Source organism: Amphibalanus amphitrite, unplaced genomic scaffold, assembly GCF_019059575.1.
Source record: "Amphibalanus amphitrite isolate SeventyFive unplaced genomic scaffold, NRLGWU_Aamphi_draft 000393F_arrow, whole genome shotgun sequence".
Lineage (NCBI taxonomy): Eukaryota > Metazoa > Arthropoda > Thecostraca > Balanomorpha > Balanidae > Amphibalanus > Amphibalanus amphitrite.
The window spans coordinates 317,981-341,002 of record NW_024881887.1 but is presented as its reverse complement, the minus strand read 5'-3'; the positions used below and the strand labels follow the sequence as shown (position 1 = coordinate 341,002).

General features: G+C 46.4%; 1 protein-coding gene across 1 annotated transcript; it reads left to right on the top strand.

Moving 5' to 3' along the window:
* The first annotated feature begins 4,361 nt into the window (after positions 1 to 4,361).
* LOC122390366 lies at positions 4,362 to 8,175 on the top strand. Its single transcript, XM_043383259.1, has 2 exons — positions 4,362 to 7,338; positions 7,375 to 8,175. The coding sequence occupies exons 1-2, from the start codon at positions 4,506 to 4,508 to the stop codon at positions 7,833 to 7,835; spliced, it is 3,294 nt and encodes a 1,097-aa protein (XP_043239194.1). The 5' UTR covers positions 4,362 to 4,505; the 3' UTR covers positions 7,836 to 8,175.
* The last annotated feature ends 14,847 nt before the right edge of the window (positions 8,176 to 23,022 follow it).

The window sequence follows — 23,022 nt, the reverse complement described above, 5'->3', positions numbered from 1 at the left end:
TGTTTTTTCAGACACCCCAAACATTTGCCAGACTGGCCATATTACGATTTATTCGATTAGGTGAACTTGAAATTTGGGCCTTTTCGGTATTTATGGCCACTCGTGAACCCCATTTCCATCACTGTGCGGTGGTGTCCTTGGGCTCTGACAGGACTGTGGTGCCCCTGACAAACCTGAAGAGCCCCCGACTGGCACGTGGTGCACCTGACAGGCCTAAGTTGCCCCTGTGAGGCTGATGGTGCCGTTGCCAGGTCTGTGGTGCCTCTGTTAGACCTGTCGTGTCCCTCGCAATTCCACTCGCGGCGCCCGGTAGGGGAGGGGGATGGGACTGGAAAGCAATAGGTTGCGGCAACCTGAAAATGCTGCCGCCACCTTTGGCTCCTAAAATGTTGTCGATATCCAGCAACCACAGTTGCAAAATGCAAATCTTGAAACAAGCTCTATGTACAGGATCGCTATTGATTTGTCGATGCCTTCGATGTATTAAGAATAACCCACTAAAAATAGTACGATATTATTGGTAACATGTGAAATGTGTGGGCCTTCTTTGGCATAGGGGGCACACCCAGCCGTGAGGGGCACACCTATGCATCTGACCCCCAATGTTTTTTTTAAATCCACACCCATGCTATAGCATCGAAGCCCATGGTAGTCACACTCATGATTGTAAATTCCTTGATATGATTGTGGGCATGAGAATTTTCAAAGTTGTTGGATAACATGACGTCATAAATATTCCTAGTTTTTATATTTCGGATTTTTTATATGAGGTGACCTAAGCATGGGTGAATTTGTATGCCATTGCCTCATTGGGAGTGTCTCAGCACCCCCCAATGCTAGATTGAGCACCTCCAATAAGACTTGAGTACCCCAACAGGGGCTCCCCACAGGTCACAGCAGCACATGCCCTTGACGGTTTTTCGTAAAATATTTTGCGACTAACGGTCTTCATCCTACAAGCATTTACCTACAACACTTTTCTATATGCTTATTTACTTTACAAATTTAACTTTACGATCTTTTGTCGTACGATATTTTACAACATACGATCTTTATCTTGCGATCATCTTCCTACGATATTTTTTCTTACGATCCATTGCTGTACGATCTTCTGCTTGCGATCTTTGGTCGTACGGGCTTTTGCGACGTACGATATTTATATAACGATCATTTTCCTACGATCCTAGATTTTTCATACATACGATCATTTTCCTACGATCCTAGATTTTTCATACATACGATCATTTGCTTTGCGATCCTTTGCTTACGATCTTCAGTCGTACGATCTTTTGCAACATACGATCTTCATCTTGATCATTTGATCTTTTCATACGATCCATTGCTTTACGATCTTTTGCTTACGATATTTTGTCGTACGATCTTTTACAACATACGATCTTTATCTTACGATCATCTTCCTACGATCTTTTTCCATACGATCTTTTGTCTTGCGATCTTTTGTCAGCCGGGTTCTAAAAGCGCTGTCAGTTTTCACATTTATTAGAATTCGCCGCCGATTACGTGGGGAATTTCACGCCATATGTTTTACATAATTTGTCTTCCTCTTGCGGGAAATAAATTGGACAAGATCGTAGTCCACGCCCCGCTGGGGGGCAGAGTCTTCCCCCCTCCCCTTTTTCCCCAGAAGTTCTAAACGCGTTACGCCAGTGACGTCAAACTTTCAGTACCTTATCATACATCAATGTAACACGTTACCTGAAAATTTGAGCGAAATACGTCGGAAATTTTTGAGAAAATGACGTTTAAGTGACGTCATGTCACGCCATTTTCGCCTCAAAAACGGCAAAACTTCACACGCCGCTAACATCTTCATTTTTAAAGGAATCAAAACGTAACAAAAAAGGTTATTCGTGATTCTACTGTGTCTATCTAATAGCTATCTCGTGTTTATATTTAATTTAGGATTTCGACCCATTTTTTTTTTCTTCAAAAACTGACTTTTTTGCGAAAATAATTATAAAATCCAAAATTTTGAGTGTATCGAAAAAAACGGAATATAAGTCAGAGAAGTGGTCTATGTGCACCTACATACCAATTTTTAGCCAGCATCGGTTCAAAAATCGGGAAGTTATTCAAAATTTTATGACGTCACGACACACAAAATTGTTGAAAAAAATGATTTTTTTAGGTACTAGACATCGTACGGAAACCAAAATAGCACCATTCGATTCGCCGTGAAAAACTGCATCAGATAGACACCTTTTTAGGTCTTAACAACGAACTTCAAAATTTGATCTCACTTGACCTGACTTTGACCTGACCTCAGACTGAAATTCATCCAGATGTGGTCCATATCACTTATTGAGTGTGCCTATTGAATTCTATGAATAAAATGATCCACAAAACATTTGTCGCACATGCCCTTTTCTATATTTCGTCTTTGGTGACCTGACCTGACCTTGACCTTGACCTTTGCATGATATGGTATGCAACGAATATTGTCTTGGTAGCCTAAGAACACATTTTGGGCAATCAGTCTCAGTCCATTCTTCGGCAACTACGGTGCAAGGTCGATACTGTAGAAACTTGCATTTTGTACCCTTGACCTGACCTTGACCTGACTTTTGAGCTACTTAAGCAAAACAAAATTGGCTCTTAAGATCCGCGTTGTTGAGAGCTTTCGATTGCCGTTCTCCCCGTCTTTCTACGACCATCGGTTCGGTAGTTAGACAGGGGTCAGAATCTGCCCCCCCCCCCCCTGAATAGCCCAGCAGGGCGCGGGATAAGTACCAACCACAAGATCTAGGCCAAGCTCAGCTATCAGTCACTGGCGGAATGCCAACAGCCTTTATTCACACTGCTGGCCTGGGGGGGACTGACCGATCACAGCCTTACTGGGCTCGAAGCGTAGAAGGCTTTGTGCCACCGCCGCTCGCTGTGTGGCACTAGGTTGCTCTGTTGTCGCTAGATGGCAGTGTCTGGCCAGCCTGGATGGGTATACTGTGCCGCCGGCCACCCGCGCGCACCGGCTCCCGGTGCGCCAAAGGCCGCAGTGCTCGGCGCCGGGTGGGCGCGGCAGGCCTGCGCTAGGGCCTAAGAGGAATATGTGAGGAATCCCAGAGGCCCAGGGATTGGTTAGTAGGATGGGTCATGTGATGACTTTTCGAGGACATGAAATGAAGAGCTAACTTCCTACGGACCATGTCATAAGGACTATGTAAGGAGGCTGTGTGACTCTTTTCTTTTCTTTTCTTTTCTTTTCTTTTCTTTTTTAAGTTTTTTGGTCGCCGTAGCCAAGTAATTAACGCGTTTTTCTATATTTTTCCCTACACACGAGTTTTGAACACGGAAATCACATAATGGATTATTTTAAAAACCTAGCCTTAGCACTTATAGGGGGGGGGGGCGAACGGACCCCCCTCGGCTTTTCGCGAATAACATGTGCAAAAAGCGGCTGATTGCGACAAAACTTTCAGTACCAGTACCAGGTAATCAGTTTTACATATACCCTGAAAATTCCATGACTCTGACCCGAATGACTTTTGACCTGAAACCCTTTTCTCGAGACGATGGTCAGCCAGCATTGCGATTCGGCTTATGTCGGCTCACATTATTCGCCCGTCTCCGGTCTTTTTTTTGGCTTCAAAGTTCAAACATATGATACGATATTGATCCCATACAATACGGTGAGTGTCAAGGTCACGTGAAGGTCAGGTCAAGGTCATTGACTTTTGATGTTCTTGGAGATTTACATACGAGATTTACATTTTCCTGGGATAGTCTTTGGAGCTGATTTCGATTTTAGCACCCATTTGAACATTAACGAAGTAGTTTAGGCTCATTTGTAACATTTAATGAAGCTGTCAGTGGTGGTTGACACCTAATATGGATAGCCGGCAGGACGCCTACTGGTTGACCTGACCTGACCTGACCCGGCACCTCGAAAAGCCCATAACAACCTCCCTTTACGTAGTTCGTTACGGCTCCCGTTTTCCTGATTTTGGGTCATTGGCCTGACCTGGGCGGTCAAACAATGTCCTGGGACCTTAGAATAAGGTAGTATCAGCTTTCTCTGTCGCGGCTAACACGCTCTTTTTTCGCGAAGCTCCAGCTCGATCAGGGGTCGAACGGCAAGAGGGCTCCAACGGACCCCCTTCCCCTTCCCTTCACGTTGGACTCTGGCAAAACAATAATACTGGCGAAGGTCAACGTGTGCACATTGAGTACAGGGCCCAATACAATATGATCGGAGGAGATGTATCTTAATCTCTTTTAATTAACGAAAGCCTTAACTCATCCTTGATGATTGATTTAATTCAATTCTGGTTTCATGCAATCAAAGGTAACTATTCATTTAAAGCGCGTGTTGACCGTTTAATGACAAGCTGGTTCGATTCAATTGAAGCGCAGCTCGGCATATTTTAGACGCTGCTTATGCTTTGTGGTTAAACTCTTGCTTATCGTATTATGAACTATTTCATGTCTATTTATATGAAAGGCTGCTCCGCTTGTCTTCTTCTGTTCTATGGTAGCGGAATGGTGGAATGACAGCTAAAAGATCCGATCCTATCGTCGATAATAATACGGCTGCTTTCAAAAAAGACAGATCAGAGTTTATAACATCGCCTGTTGATTATCGCAGGAAAAATGCCCTGCATGACCGTGATTTGCGTGATTACCTGAAATTTTCAGAAAACTTTAAGAAACTAGTGAGATCTGGCATATTGCTATCGGACGGCCGCATAATTTGTAGCGACGAGCAATGGGCACAGACAAAGGAAGCTCTGATCAATAAGATACTATCAACAATATACGGACGAAGCAAATCTGCATCTCCAGTTACAAAAGTTGGAAGAAGCAGAACTTCTCTAGGCGCTGCATCATCTAAAGCGGAAGTTTCACCACTAAGGCGTGGGTCAGGAGCCGGCAGAAGCAGTAGTCATCATTTGCCAGGGAGAATATACGAAACCACTTCTCAAAGCAGTGACGAAATTTGGGGAAATATGTCGAAAAACGATCCAGGATCATCTAAGGAAGGTGCACAGAGCCGTAAAGGTAGTGCATATTCTCGAGATGGCCTATCCAAGCGATATTCACAATCAGTTCATCAGACTGTAACAGGTAAAGTGGTCCCAGGGAAAGGACCAAGTAGCAGTGGATTGACAAGTGAGCGAGGCCAGTCTCAACAAAAGAAAAGTTTACGAGAACATGACGCAATAAATAAGCAAAGGATAATCGATGAACTTCGGAGAAATGAGCGCAAGAAGCCAGGGCAAGGCAAGCAATATCAGAGTAAAGAGCATATAAAGACGAAGATACCCGATGGGGACGAAAAACGAAATGAAGAAAATATGAACCAAGAATCCACGAAACGAGCTACGCAGCGAGATGCTGCTATTTTGAAAACTTTGGGGCAATCAGCAGATATTTTAAATGCTTTGAAAAGCGGTCTAGGAGGTAACGTTATTAAGGCCTTTAATGAAGGATATTATTTGCAGCCTGCCGCAGCTGGTGCAGAGAGTGATCCACTGGAGACTCTTCTATTGGACCTGTTGAATAGGCAAGACAGACTGTTTCGTGCTTTAGGGGAAAGAAATGTTGCTGAAATATTAGGCTTTTTGGATCTCACTCCAGAATCTATTTTGGTGAGTCAAAAACCCATGTATGAACAGTACAGCCCGCATGTACAAATGAAGAAAATGATTCATGACCTTCAGAGTAGGTCAGTGACAGAGGAAATTTTCTACAAAGAAGCCGCAGATCTTGTAAAAATGATGAATCCGGCGCAGATCGTCCGACACATAGCGATGTGTGCTGCCTCCGCGGCAGCAACCCGTCGAATCCTGAAAGTGACCTCGAAGCCAGTCGCGGCCGACCGGTTCGGCTTGACCTGGTCGACGGAGCGTCCCAGTCGCGACAGCGTCGCGTCGCTGGCGGTACGGCTGGTGGATGGCGCCATAGGACAGGCCAGGAATGTCCACGCATACCTGACCGCCGGCAGTCAAGTGAACCTCAGTCAGCTGGGGATTGGCAACCCAGACCCACTGGTTGCCGTGCCCCGCCACATCAGCGTGGGAGTGCTTACGATTGAGCCGTATAGTGACGAGCACGTCTCCTTCAGCGACAAGAGCACTGTGCTCCGACGTCCGCTGGAGGGCGGCCTGGCCGTGGCAGACTTGAAGCCAGTGCTGGACCGGCCTCCCACACCCATCCCAGACGCTGAGAGAGTTCAGAGGAAGTCGAGAGAGCGCCTTGAACGCATTGAAGCCGAAAGCGCCATCATAGAAGCCAAGAAAAAGGCTCGAGAACTGGTGAAAGAAATCAGGAAAGACTCAGAAAAGCGACTAAGGAGGCGGCTCAAACAAGAGGGAGTAAAGCATGAGCGCAAGCTTTTGGAAGACATCAAAAGAGTTATGCTCAGTGAAAATAGCAGCGAAAGGCTCAAAGACCGTGTATACACGAGGCTTGCTGATTGGAAGGCAATAGAAAGCGAGAGAAATCAGCACTTGGCCCGTGTAGTAGAGTCAATATCCGACCTGGTTCCCCACGTTGTTGGCGCGCAAAAAGACCGCTTCATACGAAGCATCTCTCGGCAGATGTCAAGCATTGTTGCAATGACACTGAAACAGGCTCAGGAGCTGATGCAAGAGGCGATCAAGACAACGAACAGTCAGACTGGGCCGGAGAAAATGAGCGCTGACGAGGACAGTGACGAATTTGAATCGGTGAGCTCAGCAATGCTGGACGAGACACTGCCTGATGACCAGTTAGAGGGCACTGAGGGGGAGCAGGACACGTTCCGACCCAGGTTCGGTGACGATGAACTGCACCTGAGCCAAACCGTGGCGGCCGGGGGGCTGGCCGCCATTTCGGTGAAGCACAGTGAGGACGGCGGCGGCCACAAGGGCCACAGCCACGCGCCTCCCGTGTCGCACATGAAGCAATTCTTTAAGAACCGCGCTTCAATGCCTGCCATCTCGACCACGGCGGAGAGCAGTGGCGCAGCTCGGAGCCAGCGTCATTCGATGCCGGCCGCTCTGCCCGAGTGCATGGACCCGGGCCAGCTGCACGGCCGGCACAGCTTTTTGTCGGTCACGCAGCCGGACGTCAAGGTGCTGCCCGAGTACCGGCACAAGACGCAGCGCCAGGTGGAGTCTGTGCTGCACGAGCACTCGGCGTTCGGCCGGCTGCAGCAGCTCTGCGCGTCGCCGGCCGGCTCCGACGACGGTTCGGTGCTGGTCTCGGAGGACCTCGGACAGCCCGACGAGGAGCTCGTGCCGACGGCGCGGCGCCGGCGACAGCCGCTGCCGGCCGCCGGCGAGGAAGACGACGCGCTGTCGGAGCTGCCGCCCACTGACGAGGACCACGGACGCCGCGGTGCGCCGCCCACTGACGAGGACCACGGACGCCGAGGTGCGCCGCGCACCGTGGCTAGCGTGCCGACCGCGCTCCGAGCGCCGGCCGCCGCGCCGTCGGCGGCCACCGGTAAGACACAGAGCCTTACATCGCGTGTGATGCTGCGATGCGACTCGGACCCGAGACTCTCGCTACGCACCAGTACAGCCGAGGTGCACGTGGACGTGCACGAGCACAGCGCCCAGTGCGATCAGCACCAGTCGCACCACGAGGAGGCCGCCGAGCTGCAGGTGCTCGAGAGCTCGGCGTTCGGCATCAGCGCCGAGCGCACCGTGTCCGAGTCGGGCGCGGTCGGCGCCGGCCCGGCGGCGGCGGCGGACGCGCGCCGGTCCGGCTCGGCCGACGGCGGCCCGCTGACCCACTCGGACATCGACAGCGACGATGAGGCCGAGCTGAGGGTTCGCCACCCGAGCGGCGATAACCTGCCGCGCACCGGCGCGCCCTCGCGCTACTACTGACTGGCGACGAGACGTGCTCGCACGGTAACTCACCGAATGGCTCCTGTTGTACCTTGGCTTGGAATTGAAATGTGCTGACAAAGCGTTGGCTGAATCGTATCACTGCGGTAGGGATTTGCCAGAAACGGTGTGAGAGATAGCATCGCCAATGGGTCGGCTCTCACCTGGCTGCAGTGTGGCACACGGCTCTCACCTGGCTGCAGTGTGGCACACGGCTCTTACCTGGCTGCAGTGTAGCACACGGCTCTCACCTGGCTGCAGTGTAGCACACGGCTCTCACCTGGCTCTCACCTGGCTGTAGCACACGTGACGCTCGGTAATACAAGCGATCAGGGTTTGGTGTGTGTGTGTGTGTGTGTGTGTGTGTGTGTGTGTGTGTGTGTGTGTGCGTGTGCGTGTGCGTGTGCGTGTGCGTGTGTGGGTGTGGGTGTGGATGTGTGTGTGTGTGTGTGTGTGTGTGTGTTGTGTTATGTTTGTGTGTGTGTAAAATCGTATGTTTTAGTAACTCCTCTTATGTCGCGCAGCGCTGAGATAACTGTCTATGTATCTTCCGAAACAGGGACGGCGCCACAAGGGGGGCAGGGGGGCAGCTGCCCCACCGCCGCAATTCTCAACACTGGGGCACTCTTTCAGCCAGCAGGTCAGGATATGTACGGAATGCTCTCTGGCTGTGCAGAAAGAAGCCTTCTGGGCAGAGCTGTAGAAATGACTTCAGGGGTGGGGAAGCAAGCCAAAGTGGACCTTCTCAAGGTGCCGCCGCCAAGATGAAATCTTACGAGTTTTGGCCCATGTTTTTGAAAAAGGGCCTAATTTAGCAAAAAGGGTGAAACAAAATCCTTTTTATCGTGGGTGATTGTGGCCCTGACATATCTTCCCAGGCTGTAGAAAGGGCCCGGCTAAAGAGGGCCTATGCAACGTCTGAGAGGGCCCATTCAATATATGAAAGGGCCCAGGCAAGGTCTGGAAGGTAGGGGAGAGCGGGGTCAAATGTAACACGGGGCAATTATAACAGTGTTAATAATTCATAAACTTACCAATAGAATGAGCTGACGTTAAGACCGAAAATGCGTAATTCTATGCTGCCATTCCCAACGGAGTTTGAAGCGAAAGTGCCGGGTATGTCGATGGCTGTGCACAGTAATGTGTTTTTGAGGGCATTTTGTAAATTTTATGCCGATATATTTGATTAGCTCATTCCCGCCATTGGAAAACTATCGACTTCAGACTTTGTGTAAGCGTTGACAGGTTTGTTGTCCATAAATTGAAGGCATTAAATGCTGTACATGCATCATCTTTTTGTGCCAGTTTCGTCTAATAGCCGCGACGGGTACAATTGTAACATTTTTGCAGGGGTCAAATGTAACAGGTTATAGGTCAGTTGCCATTAGGTCAAGGTCGTCAAATTTTCAAGGGAGATGAAACATTGCTAGAAATAAGAGAACTGTAGATTTTGTCTCAATCGGCAGCTTTTTACGCGATTTATTTGCGAAAAACCGAGGGAGAAGAGGTCCATCCAACCCCTGTAAAAGTGCGAGGTTTTAAGCCTTTTTCCTGAGAAGAACCGTACCTACCAAGTCTTGGAAGATGAACAAGTGTTCAATACTTTTGTTAAATCAAAGTTTTGGAAAGAAATTGTGTTGCTGTAGCCTGCAAGTTAGCATGTTACAATTACCCCGGGTGGTGTTGCTTTTGACCCCGCATCTGGGGTGAATTGTAACAGCTGAACTGACTTTTTCGGACAACAACTTTGACCCGAAAAAGATGTTATTTCGGAAATGTTTTGACTGCATTTTAACCCTCGCCCGCACATGGGGGGGGTGGTTGCCACCCCCCCCCCAGGTAGTCTTTTTGCTCTGCACTCAACATTTTTAGAGCTAGAAGGCTGATTTTTCGTATAGCTGCTCCTCTATCCTTTCTTGATGTCCACTGAAAATTTCAAGTTTCTGTGATTATTGGTTTCGGAGATATGACCTTGTTTTTCAGGTCATGTCATGACCCAAATAGCCAATTCTCAACATCTTGCGTTTGCCATGGGCCTTGTGAGCTTTTGAAGCCTTGATTTCGGCCTTTTTTGGCAGTCTTACCTCCCACCTATCATGGAACATGTTGTTCGACGATGTACAGGTGTCAAGGTCAGGGTCAAGGTCAACCTAGGTCATCTAAGATAGGCAAGCTGAATTTACTTTTTGGGAAGTTTTTTTGACTGCATTTTTGGTGAAAGCTTCTCAGATCATGATTTCATGTAATATGGACACAAAAACAATCGGTGCACACATCAGTATACACACAGACACACACAGACATACAAACACATATAATTGACCTTGACCTAACTTGACCTGAAATGACCTCAGCAGCAAAAATCTGGTCGGGTAGTGTGACAAAGAGGTTCTAGCTGGCTTGCACCAGAAAACAGCATCGTCATCGGTATATGATAAGCAGCGCACTTGATATCCAACGGTGACCCAAAACAGCAACATTTTTTAGTTTGACCTGACCTGGAAGCAGGGCTGCGGAGTCGGAGTCGGAGTCGGAGTCGGAGTCGGTCGGAGTCGACAGTTGTGACCGGAGTCGGAGTCGGAGTCGGAGTCGATTTTAGAAACCCGAGCCGGAGTCGGAGTCGGAGTCACCGAAAATCTGTCGACTCCGCAGCCCTGCTAGGTCTGCGGAGTCGGAGTCGGGAGTTGGAGTCGGTCGGAGTCGACAATTCTGCCCGGAGTCGGAGTCGGAGCTGGTTTTTGAAAGCCGGAGTCGGAGTCGGAGTCGGAGTCGCCGAAAATCCATCGACTCCGCAGCCCTGCCTGGAAGGTCAATGACTGACTTGAGAAGGTAAAACTGGGTATCATTGGATTCGTCTCTTCCCAAAAAATCTTTTTGGTCTTTACCGCTAAGCTCTATCTCCAACAGGAACGAAATGGCGCGGGGGGTGGCAACCCCCCCCCCCCCCATGTGCGTTCTAGGATGGGAAAATGGCATGTGCGGGCGAGGGTTAAAGACAAAACATCATAGTTTCTGAAAATAAAAGAAAGAGGTTTATAACTGCAAACGTGTTTGCACCAGATGATGAAATGCAAAAAATGTTACCATTGACCCCGTTCTCCCCTATCATATAATACCAGAGAAGGAGAGGGCCCATACCAGTCATGACAGGGCCCACATCAGTACTGAGAGGGCCCACAGTAGGACCCATAACAGTACTGAGGGGACCATCATAAGTTATGTGAGGGCTCGTACCCTGACATATTACTGAGGGTCATGCCAATCAATATCAATCATGGAAGGGCCCCCAGCAGTACTGAGAGGACTGTTGCAATGACTAGGAGGGCCCGTACCATACCTGAGAGGGCCCATATCACTCGTGCAAGAGACTGCAGCAATACTGAGAGGGCCCTTGCATGAACTGGGAGGGCTCGTATCATGCCTGAGAGGGTCCAGTCCATACCAGTCATTATAGGGCCCACAACAGTTCTGAGAGGGCCATTACCCGCGCATGACTGGGGGGGGGGGCTCTACAAAGCCCCCCTCCGATTTTTCGGCAATATCTTCTAAATCGTTTGACGGATCAACACGAAACTTGCGGTACCGTCGGCAGCATCAAGTTGACACCTTGTGTTAAAATTGCAACTTTCTAGCTACAATAGTTTGGCCGGAAATGACGTCAGAGTGACGTCATGTCGACCGATTTTAATGCAAAATATTTAATTACGGCAAACGCTCTCAAGAGTTCAGTTTTTAAGCTAGATCCAATTTCTTTCCATGAGTGGACTACAAATACACGTAGTCAAACTGCGATCTCGAATTTTCGAAATTTTGAAAATTTCGAAAAATATATATTAACACTTACAAAAAATACATATCTTTTTATTTTTCAAAAAGTTTTTGATGTTCCGCAAAAACGTAATATGTGATATATATATATATGTATATATGTTACAGGCAAAGTGAAAAACCAGGCATTTTGCAAAATGCCTAGGCAATTTGCAAAATGACTGACCCACCAGGCATTTTGCAAAATGTCTGGGCAGTTTGCAAACTGCCTGGTCCACCAGGCATTTTGCAAACTACCTGAAATTATTTTCCCAGGCAGTTTGCAAAATGCCTGGCATCGAACTCACACCAGTGACGATGCGTAAGCACCATTGAAGTGCCGCCTACAGAGGTTAATCACAAGCGATGTGCAATGTGTGGAATCAGGCATTCTATAGAATGCCTAGTAAATACACGCATCTTTCCAACAAATAAGTGTATGTTGTATAAGATTATGAGCACAGACCGATATGTAACATTATTATTTTCTGCCAGGCTACCTTGCGGTCAGCTATTTCTGTTCTTTCAGTCAAATGTTCATTCAGTCATTCATGTATATTCATTCAAATTTTCCGGTCAGTTATCCGGCGCCGGGCCGGGGGGTGTTTGAACACCCCTCCGGTCGCCACGCCGTCCTCTGGTCTGTAGTTGCGTACAGCGACACTAGATTTGGCTGACTGGCTGTGGTGCAGGGTGAGGAGAAAGTGGATTCTGGTAGAGGATGGGAAGGAATGCGGTAGCCGCCGAGTGACCACAGCCCCTCGATGGCGAGGCTGCTGTGGTCAGACGAATCTGAGATGCTCCGGGATCTTGATGGCGAGATTGACAGAAACCGACTGGCCGCCCAAGGAACGAGGAGGCCACGAGTGTCAGGGCGTATTTTAAGGGATTTTCACTGGGTCGGCAATAACGGTCAGGGGCGGCATTTCGCATCTGATGGGGGCGGCACGTAACATCTGATAGGGGCGGCATACCGATCTTTGATGCCGAAAACGTCGCATTAGATAGGCCTTTTATAACTCTTTCTGAGTAATGACTCAGATGTAATCTAAAATCACCGGTATTTATGCGTTTATTTTACCTGGATAGTGTTTCTCCGTAGTGTAGCTAGACCTTAACGACCGAATGAACCGGCCGAATGGATAGTGTGCGGTGGCCTTTACTGAAACCGTTTCTAAAATCAGACACATTTTAAGCTTGTTTCAGCACTCAATTGAGTCTTTATTCAAAAATGTTCTCAAAGTGTTTTCTGAGTAAAGTTTCAACATTACCGTCAACCAATGACCTCTGAGGTTAGGTCAAAAGCCTTGAGGCAGGGATCCAATTTTCGGTCAATGAATCCTACAAATGGTCGCAGCACCGTCATTTCGGTATCTGGCACTTATCTGGCACCTCACTATTGTGTTTGTGATGCTCCGCCGCGCGTAGAATGGTGTGCGGAAATTTTGGAAAGCTCAACCTATCGTACTTACCTCAGGTAAAGGTCAGAACAAAGTCTTTCAGGTCACGAAACTGGTCGATTGAGATAATACCTACCTAGAGTAAAAGTATCTGTCGATTCGACAGCTCATTCTGAGTACGTTGATGTCCCTCCCCTCAATGCCGTCATTTTATTCGGAATCTATTGACGAAAAACTCTCACCTCAATCAGCGTTAGTGACGTCATAAATGACGTTGCGTCTTTATGACGTTACGCAAGGTCTACAAGCAAAACTGAAACATCGGACCTTGTAAGAATGCGTTAAGTACCTACATTCTCCCCGTAAATAATTGTTTGGCAATGAGGGCGTTTCGCAATAGTGACATTTTTAAACATCACTCATTGAATAGACTCACTTATGTGAGGTCATAGTTCAGTGAAGTGACCTTTGAAAGTTCGTTTGGTGTCACAAGATAAATCAAAGATAAATTGTAATACCTTTCAGCGCCAATGCGTCCCCAGCAGTGATGAGAAAACCGTCAATATAAAATACCACACGGGGCCGGTAAATGATTTCTTGAGGACAGAGGTCGTTGTTGATATTCCGCCCGAGGCCGGAGGCCGAGGGTGGAAAATCAAACAACGACCGAGGTCCTCAAGAAATCATTCCGGCCTAAGTGTGGTATTTATTTTACCATATGGTGCACGTAGTTGCAAAATGAGCCTTCTCAAAACCACGCTTCTCACCACTTTCTTAGGATTTGACTTTGGTGATGACAATTAAGACTGTATTGAGTTTTGCTATTAAAAAATAAAAAGTAGGGAAACGTTAAGAAAAAAGTGAACAATGCGTGAAGAAGTTGAAGCCTTACTTCGAAATATCAGTTTCCAGCTCCCCTTATATCGTGTTCAACATCAGTAACCGTGGAATCGTGAACATCAAAATGAAGTAAGAAGCACGGCACGGTAACACCCGGAGCTGTCAACACTGCCCTGTCGACTAGTCCAAAATGACGTGTACCTGAATAAAAATTGATTATTGGCGTTTATTTGCGTTTCGTACCTACGGATAGATGTCGCCACATGGCCCACCAAAGTTATCCCGTCTTCTGGGCAACGCAAAGATAAAAGAAGCATAGCTAGAAATGAGCTTTGTAAGCTTGTGAGCTTTGAGCTTTGTAAGCGATGTTGAAAGACGGGTCAATGACCTCAAAACAATTGCTGGTATACGAAAAGTGACCACGGGCCAAAACCGTTTCCCAGATACCTAAAGCATTACAGTCTGAGCGGGCCGAAAGCATACCTATACCAACATTTTCCGAACGCTCGTGCCAATACTAAAGAGATACTCCACCATATGGTAAAGGCGGATAACGTTCGCTCCCTCGGCCACAGGTGGTTAAACCTCGCTCTTTACTGTATGCCTAGCCTGGCCTATTCAAATACATTAGCCTGAGGGGTGTGGTAATAACTGGTGTAAGCAAAGTGACCACGGTCAAAAACGAATTACCAAGTCAACATTTTGGGATGTCCTCGTTCAAAAAACAGCTAAGAGCTTCGGTCTAGACAATTATTTTATCGTTGGCATACAGTAAAATACATACCAAACTCGGCCGGTGATAAATTTTCAAGACCTCAGTCCTTACTGATTTTTTAACTCGGCCTTCGGCCTCGTTCAAAAATTCAGTAAGGACCTCGGTCTTGAAAATCTATTTACACCGGCCTCGTTCAGTATTATATAATACTTCATGGTCCTGGAACCTCGCTCTATTATACTTCATGGTCCTGGAAAAAACAGTAGCCTGTGTGTGGCTGTGGCTGCTTCGGTACAAAAGTATATCAGGGAAACTAAGCGCTTTGAGTCATAAATATGAGATACTGTAAAGAGAGAGAGAAAGAGAGAGAGAGAGAGAGAGAGAGAGAGAGAGATAGAGAGAAAGAGAGAGAGAGAGATAGAGAGAGAGAGAGAGAGAGAGAGAGAGAGAGAGAGAGAGAGAGAGAGAGAGAGAGAGAGAGAGAGAGAGAGAGAGAGAGAGAGAGAGAGAGAGAGAGAGAGAGAGATCATTGTATTAACAGACTCGAAGTCCAATAACATGGTTGGCTCGTACATGAGCGAGGATCACACGTCACTGAGATGACAGCTGACGGTCCCACATCCTTTTGTAGGAGGAATATATATACAAATCATTACCGACAATATGAGCAACAATACAGTTTTCCGACTTTTCGATGCGTTTAATGAAGCCATAGGCCGACTTCCTGAACATAATGTCAATATTGTCAATGCCTTCGCAGGCATACATCGCTGATGCACTGGAAAACTTATCATACCCAAAAAATAGTCTAACCGCGTTGTTAAGACAAACCTTGAACTTACGAAACACAGAGACATTGTAAGAGACAGAGACATTGTAAAGAAATATAATTTGTTAAAGGTAGGAAAAGCCACGGAAAAGCCAAGTCTCAGTAGAAGCAGAGTGATGTTTTTTTTTGCGTCGTGATGATTGACTCCGTAGACTGATGTGGACTGGTGAGATGTGATGTGGGGTGATTGTTGTCAGTTATTATGGACCAGTGTGAATAATGTACCGTAAAGTGGGGCTATTTGAAACGGATTTTACAGTTTTTGGCCTCTCCGTTTAAGACGGTTCATATTTCTTATAGCATATAAATTGCAGAAATGTATTTCTCTGTGACCTCTTTCATATAGATGCATTTTGGTTCAACTAGTAATAATGATTAAGGTTATCTTTTTATGTTAAAGCCTGTTTCAAATAGGGTGGGGCTATTTGAAACAGTTTTAGTTGCAAAGAAATTGAAGAAAATCGGTCACGCTAGAGATAATTTTTTAAACGCCATGCATTTGGAAATTGAATTTTGATCATTTTGGCAAAAAATGTTTTTTTTCAAAGACTGTTATATGTCCTTTATATTCAATCTTTTCCTTTTTCGTAGGACACTTCATTTCGGTAGGGTATAAAATTGCATCCCTATGTGCTAAGGCTATCATAATATGATGTGACCCATAGCTTTCAAACTGACGGGATGATCATCAAGAACTATTTTAAAGTCATCGACAGTAAAATTTTGAAAGTAAGTTTTTGTATATAGCCCTGGTGACGTGACAACAGATATACCGAAAGTCGGTGGGGCTATTTGAGACAGTCTCGCTACCTTATGAAGCACACTGTAATGAATCAAACAAGGCAAAAGGTTTCCCAAAACATTTAAGTGAATGGTGTGCATGATTGTTTGTTCCATTGTACATCTCCATGCGAAGAAATAACAGAAAAATGTTAAACGGTTTTGATTTTATGCCGATTTTCCTCGATCGCTGCATGCTGTATCAATTGGCCGGTTACCCTACCACATCAAGTACTTGGATAGGCTCACCTAACAGTACGTTCATGTGTTAAGTAACATTCGATGGTGTTTTTTGGTCAACCAAGGTAGACATATGTTGATTGTCGACTGAGTCAGTGACTGATGAAGCACATTTTAAGCACATATTCATCAGAATAACTAGTTTGGTCACCAGCTAAAGGGTTATTATGTTACACTACGAACATGTAAATATTGCTTGCTGCTAAAAGTACCTACCATGAACCCACTGCACGTTTATGACGACGACCGATTCACCGGTGTTGCTTATGTCGAACGTTCGATGCACTTCAGGTAGATGGCGGTAAGTCTTCTCGGGTGTATCGCATCACCGTTATCATCAGCTATTTGGCATATCCGTTGAGGTTTGACCAGGTGGGCATCATCGGGAATCGGGATTCTGAGACAATGGGCTACGCAATCGGCAGTACCGTTAACAATATATCATATTTTCATGAAAAATGTGCTTAGCCTATAAGCAAAAAGGTAGTAACGATAGATACAGTGGCAAAGCTGTTAAAACTTCAACTTTGTTAAGCTGCAGGTTAGGGGTCCTTTTCGAGCAACTTAAATTGTGCGTTTTTCTGTATTTCGTATTTTATTGCAAATTTCTTTCAAGAACTTTTCGAAATTTTCAAAAAGGTTATTCAGAGCATTCACTGCTCAATTCCACATTAGCCTAAGCAAAATTGACGAAAAAACATCAAACGGTTTTCATTTTACAGCGATTTTACTATACCATTACCTTACTGTCTGAAATAGCCCCACTTTACGGTACCTCGACTTAACCCTCGCCCGCACATGCCATTTTCCCATCCTAGAACGCACATGGGGAGGTTGCCATCCCCCCCGCGCCATTTCGTTCCTGTTGGAGATAGAGCTTAGCGGTAAAGACCAAAAAGATTTTTTTTTGGAAGAGACGAATCCAATGATACCCAGTTTTACCTTCTCATGTCAGTCATTGACCTTCCAGGTCAGGTCAAACTAAAAAATGTTGCTGTTTTGGGTCACCGCTGGATATCAAGTGCGCTGCTTATCATATACCGATGGGTCTAACGATGCCGTTTTCTGGTGCCAAGCCAGATAGAACCTCTTTGTCACACTACCCGACCAGGTTTTTGCTGCTGAAGTCATTTCAGGTCAAGTTAGATCAAGGTCAATTATATGTGTTTGTATATATGTGTGTGTCTGTGTGTATACTGATGTGTGCACCGATTTTCCAAAAATACTCAGCAAAACAGCGACCGTTTTCGTTGTTGGTAAGGGGCCACCATTTGGTTGAGGGTGGCCCACTTTGCTGGGGGGCCCATCGCGAACGTCTCTCACCCCCGTCGCCAGAGTTCTGGCTGCGCCACTGTGCATAACGTTACAGTTCGAATTGACGATGTGCCTCTAGGATAACAGACGGGGTGAGAGCTCACCCCTTTCATCCCCCCTGGCTGCGCCACTGCTTCTGGGGCATCCTTTGCGCAACTTTTGGTAAAAGATATTTTCGAGTCATTTCAGGTCACCGTGCAATGACGCCATAATAAGTTCCTACATCCTCCGACCGTTTTGGACAAAATCGTACATGCTGCGTAACTGGACGTGATCTCATCGACAAGGACCAAACTATTCCGTGTGATTTATGTCAGATTTTGACAGGGCATGAATCTTTACATCGTATATTGACCTTTCTAAGGTCAACCAAGTCAATGACCTCGAATGTTCACACGCTGACCTCCGTGATATGAGCTGTGTTTAATGGGGGTTTCTTGAGGTCCTGAATCCGAAGCTGTGGTTCAATTGTCACATAAATGCCTTCAAAACTGTTTCATGACCTTTACAAAGTCAGCCCAGGTCAATTAAAACCATCCTCGCCGGCGGCGGGTGTGACCTTCCGTGTTCCCGGGGACTACCTCACGCTAGTAGTGACTGAAATGCAGTCAACTATACATCATTTTGTTGCTAGTTCGTTGAGAAATACAGTCGTGAGGTGTCATGTCGCTATCTTTAATAGATTCGCCAATATTGGCTAAGTAGCTTGGAAATTATAGCCTTTCCCCGAAGTTTGACCTTTGACCTGCCATAACTGGGTCAAATATTGACCTATGGTTAAAAATATACCACCAATCGCGAGTACTCGTTGAAAGCAACCGGCTGGTTTTTGTTGTGAAACGCTATGATGCTTAGTTTCGAAACGCCAGGGGGTCGCATCGACCCCCCCCCCTTCCCCCCCGCTGCCAGGCCACGTTATAAACAATGCCCTGCCAGTGCGAGTGTTAAGTCATGCTAGATTGGAAACATGCCCACTGTGCGGTGTTTCAGATGAGCTGTTTGCCGGTTTAATGGAGAGCTCCCCGCCGCCGCCGCCGCCGCCGCTGCTCGCCTCTCCGCTGTCGCCGTCTGCGTCTCTGCCATCGCTGGCTGCGTCAGCGCCGCGGCGCAACAGTTCGCTGATCTGGGCGCACTTTGTGCGCTGGTCCGATCGCGCTCAGTGCCGCTACTGCGGACGGATGCTGCAGCGAGGCGCCTCCTCCACCACCAGCTCACTGTGGACGCACCTCAGCCGGATCCACGGCATCGAGCGGGGCGGCGCGCCACTGGCCGCTCACCAGCTGCTCAGTCTCTCCATGGAGTGTCTCAGTTAGGAGCGCGCAGTGATTTATATGTGAGCTCCGGTGTGATATTTTGCTTTACTTGTAGTTGCTTATTTACTTGTCACAAGGGGCTCATACTCGCCAGGGTGTTTCGTCTAATGCGTGGTTCACACCAGATCCGTAATGACCGTTACGTTCCGTAATGAATACGATGGCGATTAATTCGAATTATTTTTAATCGTTGTCACTCACCGATTTTATTGGTTCCTGGCATGTGTGAAGCCAAAGAATACAAAGCAAAAAAAATCCACAAAAACTCTGGCTGGGCGGAAGCCCAGGTTCCACTATGCGTTTTTCTCGTTGACTTTTGCGAGATGCGAGATTGCGTGGTCAGCTATAACAGACGTGCGATTTTGCGTGGTATGCATACAAGCTTGGTTGCCAGCCATGGCAACTGTACATACAGTGGATCAGCAAATTTAAATCGTATAATATTTCTCGAACTCTTCGTTGCAGGTTATAATTCAGAGTGGATTACGCTTATATAGTCAGTTAAAGGGACTATCCCACCTTCTAAAATGTTGTTAAAACCAGTTAAATTGTGCCCGACTTTATAGATTGGATGACCAGGAACACGGTTCTGGCATTTATTTTTCATTAAACATCTTAGGCTCCCCATATTCCAAACACAAACTTTCAAATATGTGACGTCACAGCCCAAAATTACCTCCTTCCCCAGGCCACATTACTGTCATAAAGCTGATTCTTTTTACTCTGTAGGCACCACAACAAAGTTCAGACCAAGTTTTAAGCGATTTTTCAACGAACAAACCCATTTAAATCAGAATGACTAAACGAGGTGACGTCACACTAACGGTCGCTCCATGTTGAAGATAGGGCCTTGCGCAAGGCCCATTTTCAAATGAAGGGAACGAATTTCTTCAACACCAAGAGGCCGCGGGGGTTGCAACCTAGATAGATAGTGGTTTCTGAACCTCGCCGCAAACTTGGCTATCTCAACTCAAGCCCCATGTTAAAGGTGGGATAGTCCCTTTAATCCTATATTCTTATTTTCATATATTGGCTAACTATAATGGATTACCTAATCCACTTTTGCTAATTCGGATCACAGGTGCCCATGGAAACCGGGCTAATGTGCAGTACCGCGTCCCGTCCCCTCTGCGTGCTGACCAGCGCACGACCTCGGCCGTTGGCCAATCGGCATTGAACGGTCAAGGCCACCCGTAGCCAGCGGGTGGGGTGAGCCGGCAGCGTGCCGATCCATAGGTAGTCGTCCAAAGCTTAACCCGCGCGGGGCTGGGGGGGGTAAATTTTACCCCCCCCCCCTTCGCGAATTTTTGCAATATCTCAAAAACGGCGGCGCGCAGCGCCGCCAAACTTTCAGTACCTTTTCGTACATCAATTTAACACGTTCCCTGAAAATTGGAGCGAAATTCTTTGGAAAATTTTTGAGAAAATGACGTTTAGTGACGTCATGTTCGCCATTTTCGCCTCAAAAACGGCAAAATTTCAAACGCCGCTAACATCTTCATTTTTAAGGGAATCAAGACGTAACAAAAAAGGTTATACGTGATTCTACTTTGTCTATCAAATGGCTGTCTCGGTGTTTTGAAAATTTTTGATTTTGGCCCAAATTTTTTTCTAAAAAAACTGACTTTTTTGGGAAAATAATTATAAAATCCAAAATTTTGCGTGTATCGAAAAAAAACCGGAATATATGTCAGAGAAGTGGTATATGTGCACCTACATACCAATTTTTAGAAGAATCGGTTAAAAATGTGGAAGTTATTCAAAATTTTATGACGTCACGACAAACAATTTTTTTGAAAAATGATTTTTTTTTGGAAGTTCTAACCTCGTACGGAAACAAAAATAGCACCATTCGATTCGCCGTGAAAAGCTGCATCAGATAGACACCTTTTAGGCCTTAACAACCAGCTTCAAAATTTGACCTCACTTGACCTGACCTTGACCTGACCTCGACCTGAAATTCATCCAGATGTGGTCGATATCACCTATTGAGTGTGCCTATTGAATTCTATGAATAAAATGACCCATAAAACATGTGTCGCACATGCCCTTTTCTATATTTTGTTTTTGGTGACCTGACCTGACCTGACCTGACCTGACCTGACCTTGATCTTGACCTCTGAATGATATTGTATGCAAGAAATATTGTCTTGGCAGCCTAAGAACACGTTTTGGGCAATCAGTCTCAGTCCATGACTCCATTCTTCGGCAACTACGGTGCAAGGTCGATGCTGTAGAAACTTGCAATTTGTACCCTTGACCTGACCTTGACCTTAACCTCAAACTTTGAATTAAGTACATGTTTCTAGTTGTTCGTGATGAGATCTTTCGATTGGCGTTTGAATTTTCCAAATAGGACCATTAGTTCATGAGATAAAAGGGGGTTAAATTTACCCCCCCCCCCCAGCCCCGCGCGTTCGGCTGGAGACCCCAGCCCCGCGCGGGTTAAGCCGCTTACCATTGAGGCCGGGAGACGACTGTAATGTTATTTGTTGGGAACAGTTAGGGGGGGGGGCGGGTGCCGCCCCCCATAGTTTTTTTCGCGATAGCTCCGAACACGCTGGCGATAGAGAACTGAAACTTGGCATACCTGACCTTTGATTCAAGCCAGATTTTTTGACACCAACGGCATTTTCAGGTCAGGTCAGGTCACTGACCTATGACGTTATAAGTGAACCTCTGCACGGTCTTCAGATGTCGCAGCTTCGCAACGCCCTCACTGCCAGAGGAGATGTCACAGGGAAATGAAACTTGCACGATCTAGTATACATTACGAGTCTCACAACTTGTATATCTCGGATTTTTCCTAAAGATCATATGAGGTAAGGTCATTTTCGTGACCTCACCATTAGGTATAAGTCAATGGGGAAAAATGAAAACTGCTATTCTGGCGCCGCGAACGGGCTCTAACTGTCCCAAGCACACGGAATCGTCATTTCATGCACTCCTTGCCAGGTTTGATGTGCCACTTTTGCAATGTTGACCTTGCGTGACATCATTTATGACGTCATTAAGGTCATATTAGTTTTTCGTCAATAACTCTCGACGAAATTGAGCTAGCGAGTCGGGGAAGCCACCAATGGACTCAGGAAGACCTGCCAAATCGAATGATATGCGACTTGACCCCTTTCAATCGACATAACCTCGACATGACCAATTTCGTGACCTAGGGGCGCTGACCTGACCGTGACCTGAGGTCAACACCCTAAGTTGACCTAACCAAACAAAAAGTATATCATTCGACGCGCCTGAGCAAGACGAACACGATGCTGCCAAAATCGCGGCTCTGCGGCCGTCTTTTGCGACGTTATTCACCAAAAACGGAACCGGACCTTGGGGCACTTGACCTGACCTCAGAGGTCACCGGTTGACAAAGGACCTTAACCCGCGCCCCACTGGGGGGGGGGGGCTATTCATAGCCCCCCTCCCGTTTTTCTGCAATAATATCCAAACCGCTTGGCGTATCGACGCCAAACTTTCAGTACCTTCGGCTGCATCAATTTGACACCTTGTGTCAAAATTTGAACTTCGTAGCTACCATAGGTCGGCCGGAAATGACGTCAGGGTGACGTCATGTTCGGCCGATTTCGACGCAAAACATTGAACCACGGCAATCGCTCCCAAGTGCTCAGTTTTAAGCTAGATCCAATTTCTTTGCATGAAAGGACTCAGAATAGACTGCGCTATCAAACTGCTATCTTGGATTTTCAAAGTGTTGAAAATTTCGAAAATTTTATATAATAAAATTCAAAATTTACATTTTTACATTTTTTTCAAAACGTTTTTGACTTTTCGAAACAATCGGAATATATGTGATAGAACGCGTTATTATGACTATATCTAGCAAGTTTTAGCTAAATATCTTCAAAAATGGCCAAATTATACGCATCATTGCAAAAAATTCACAATTATTAATTTTTCAAATCATTTTTTCACCACGTATTTGACA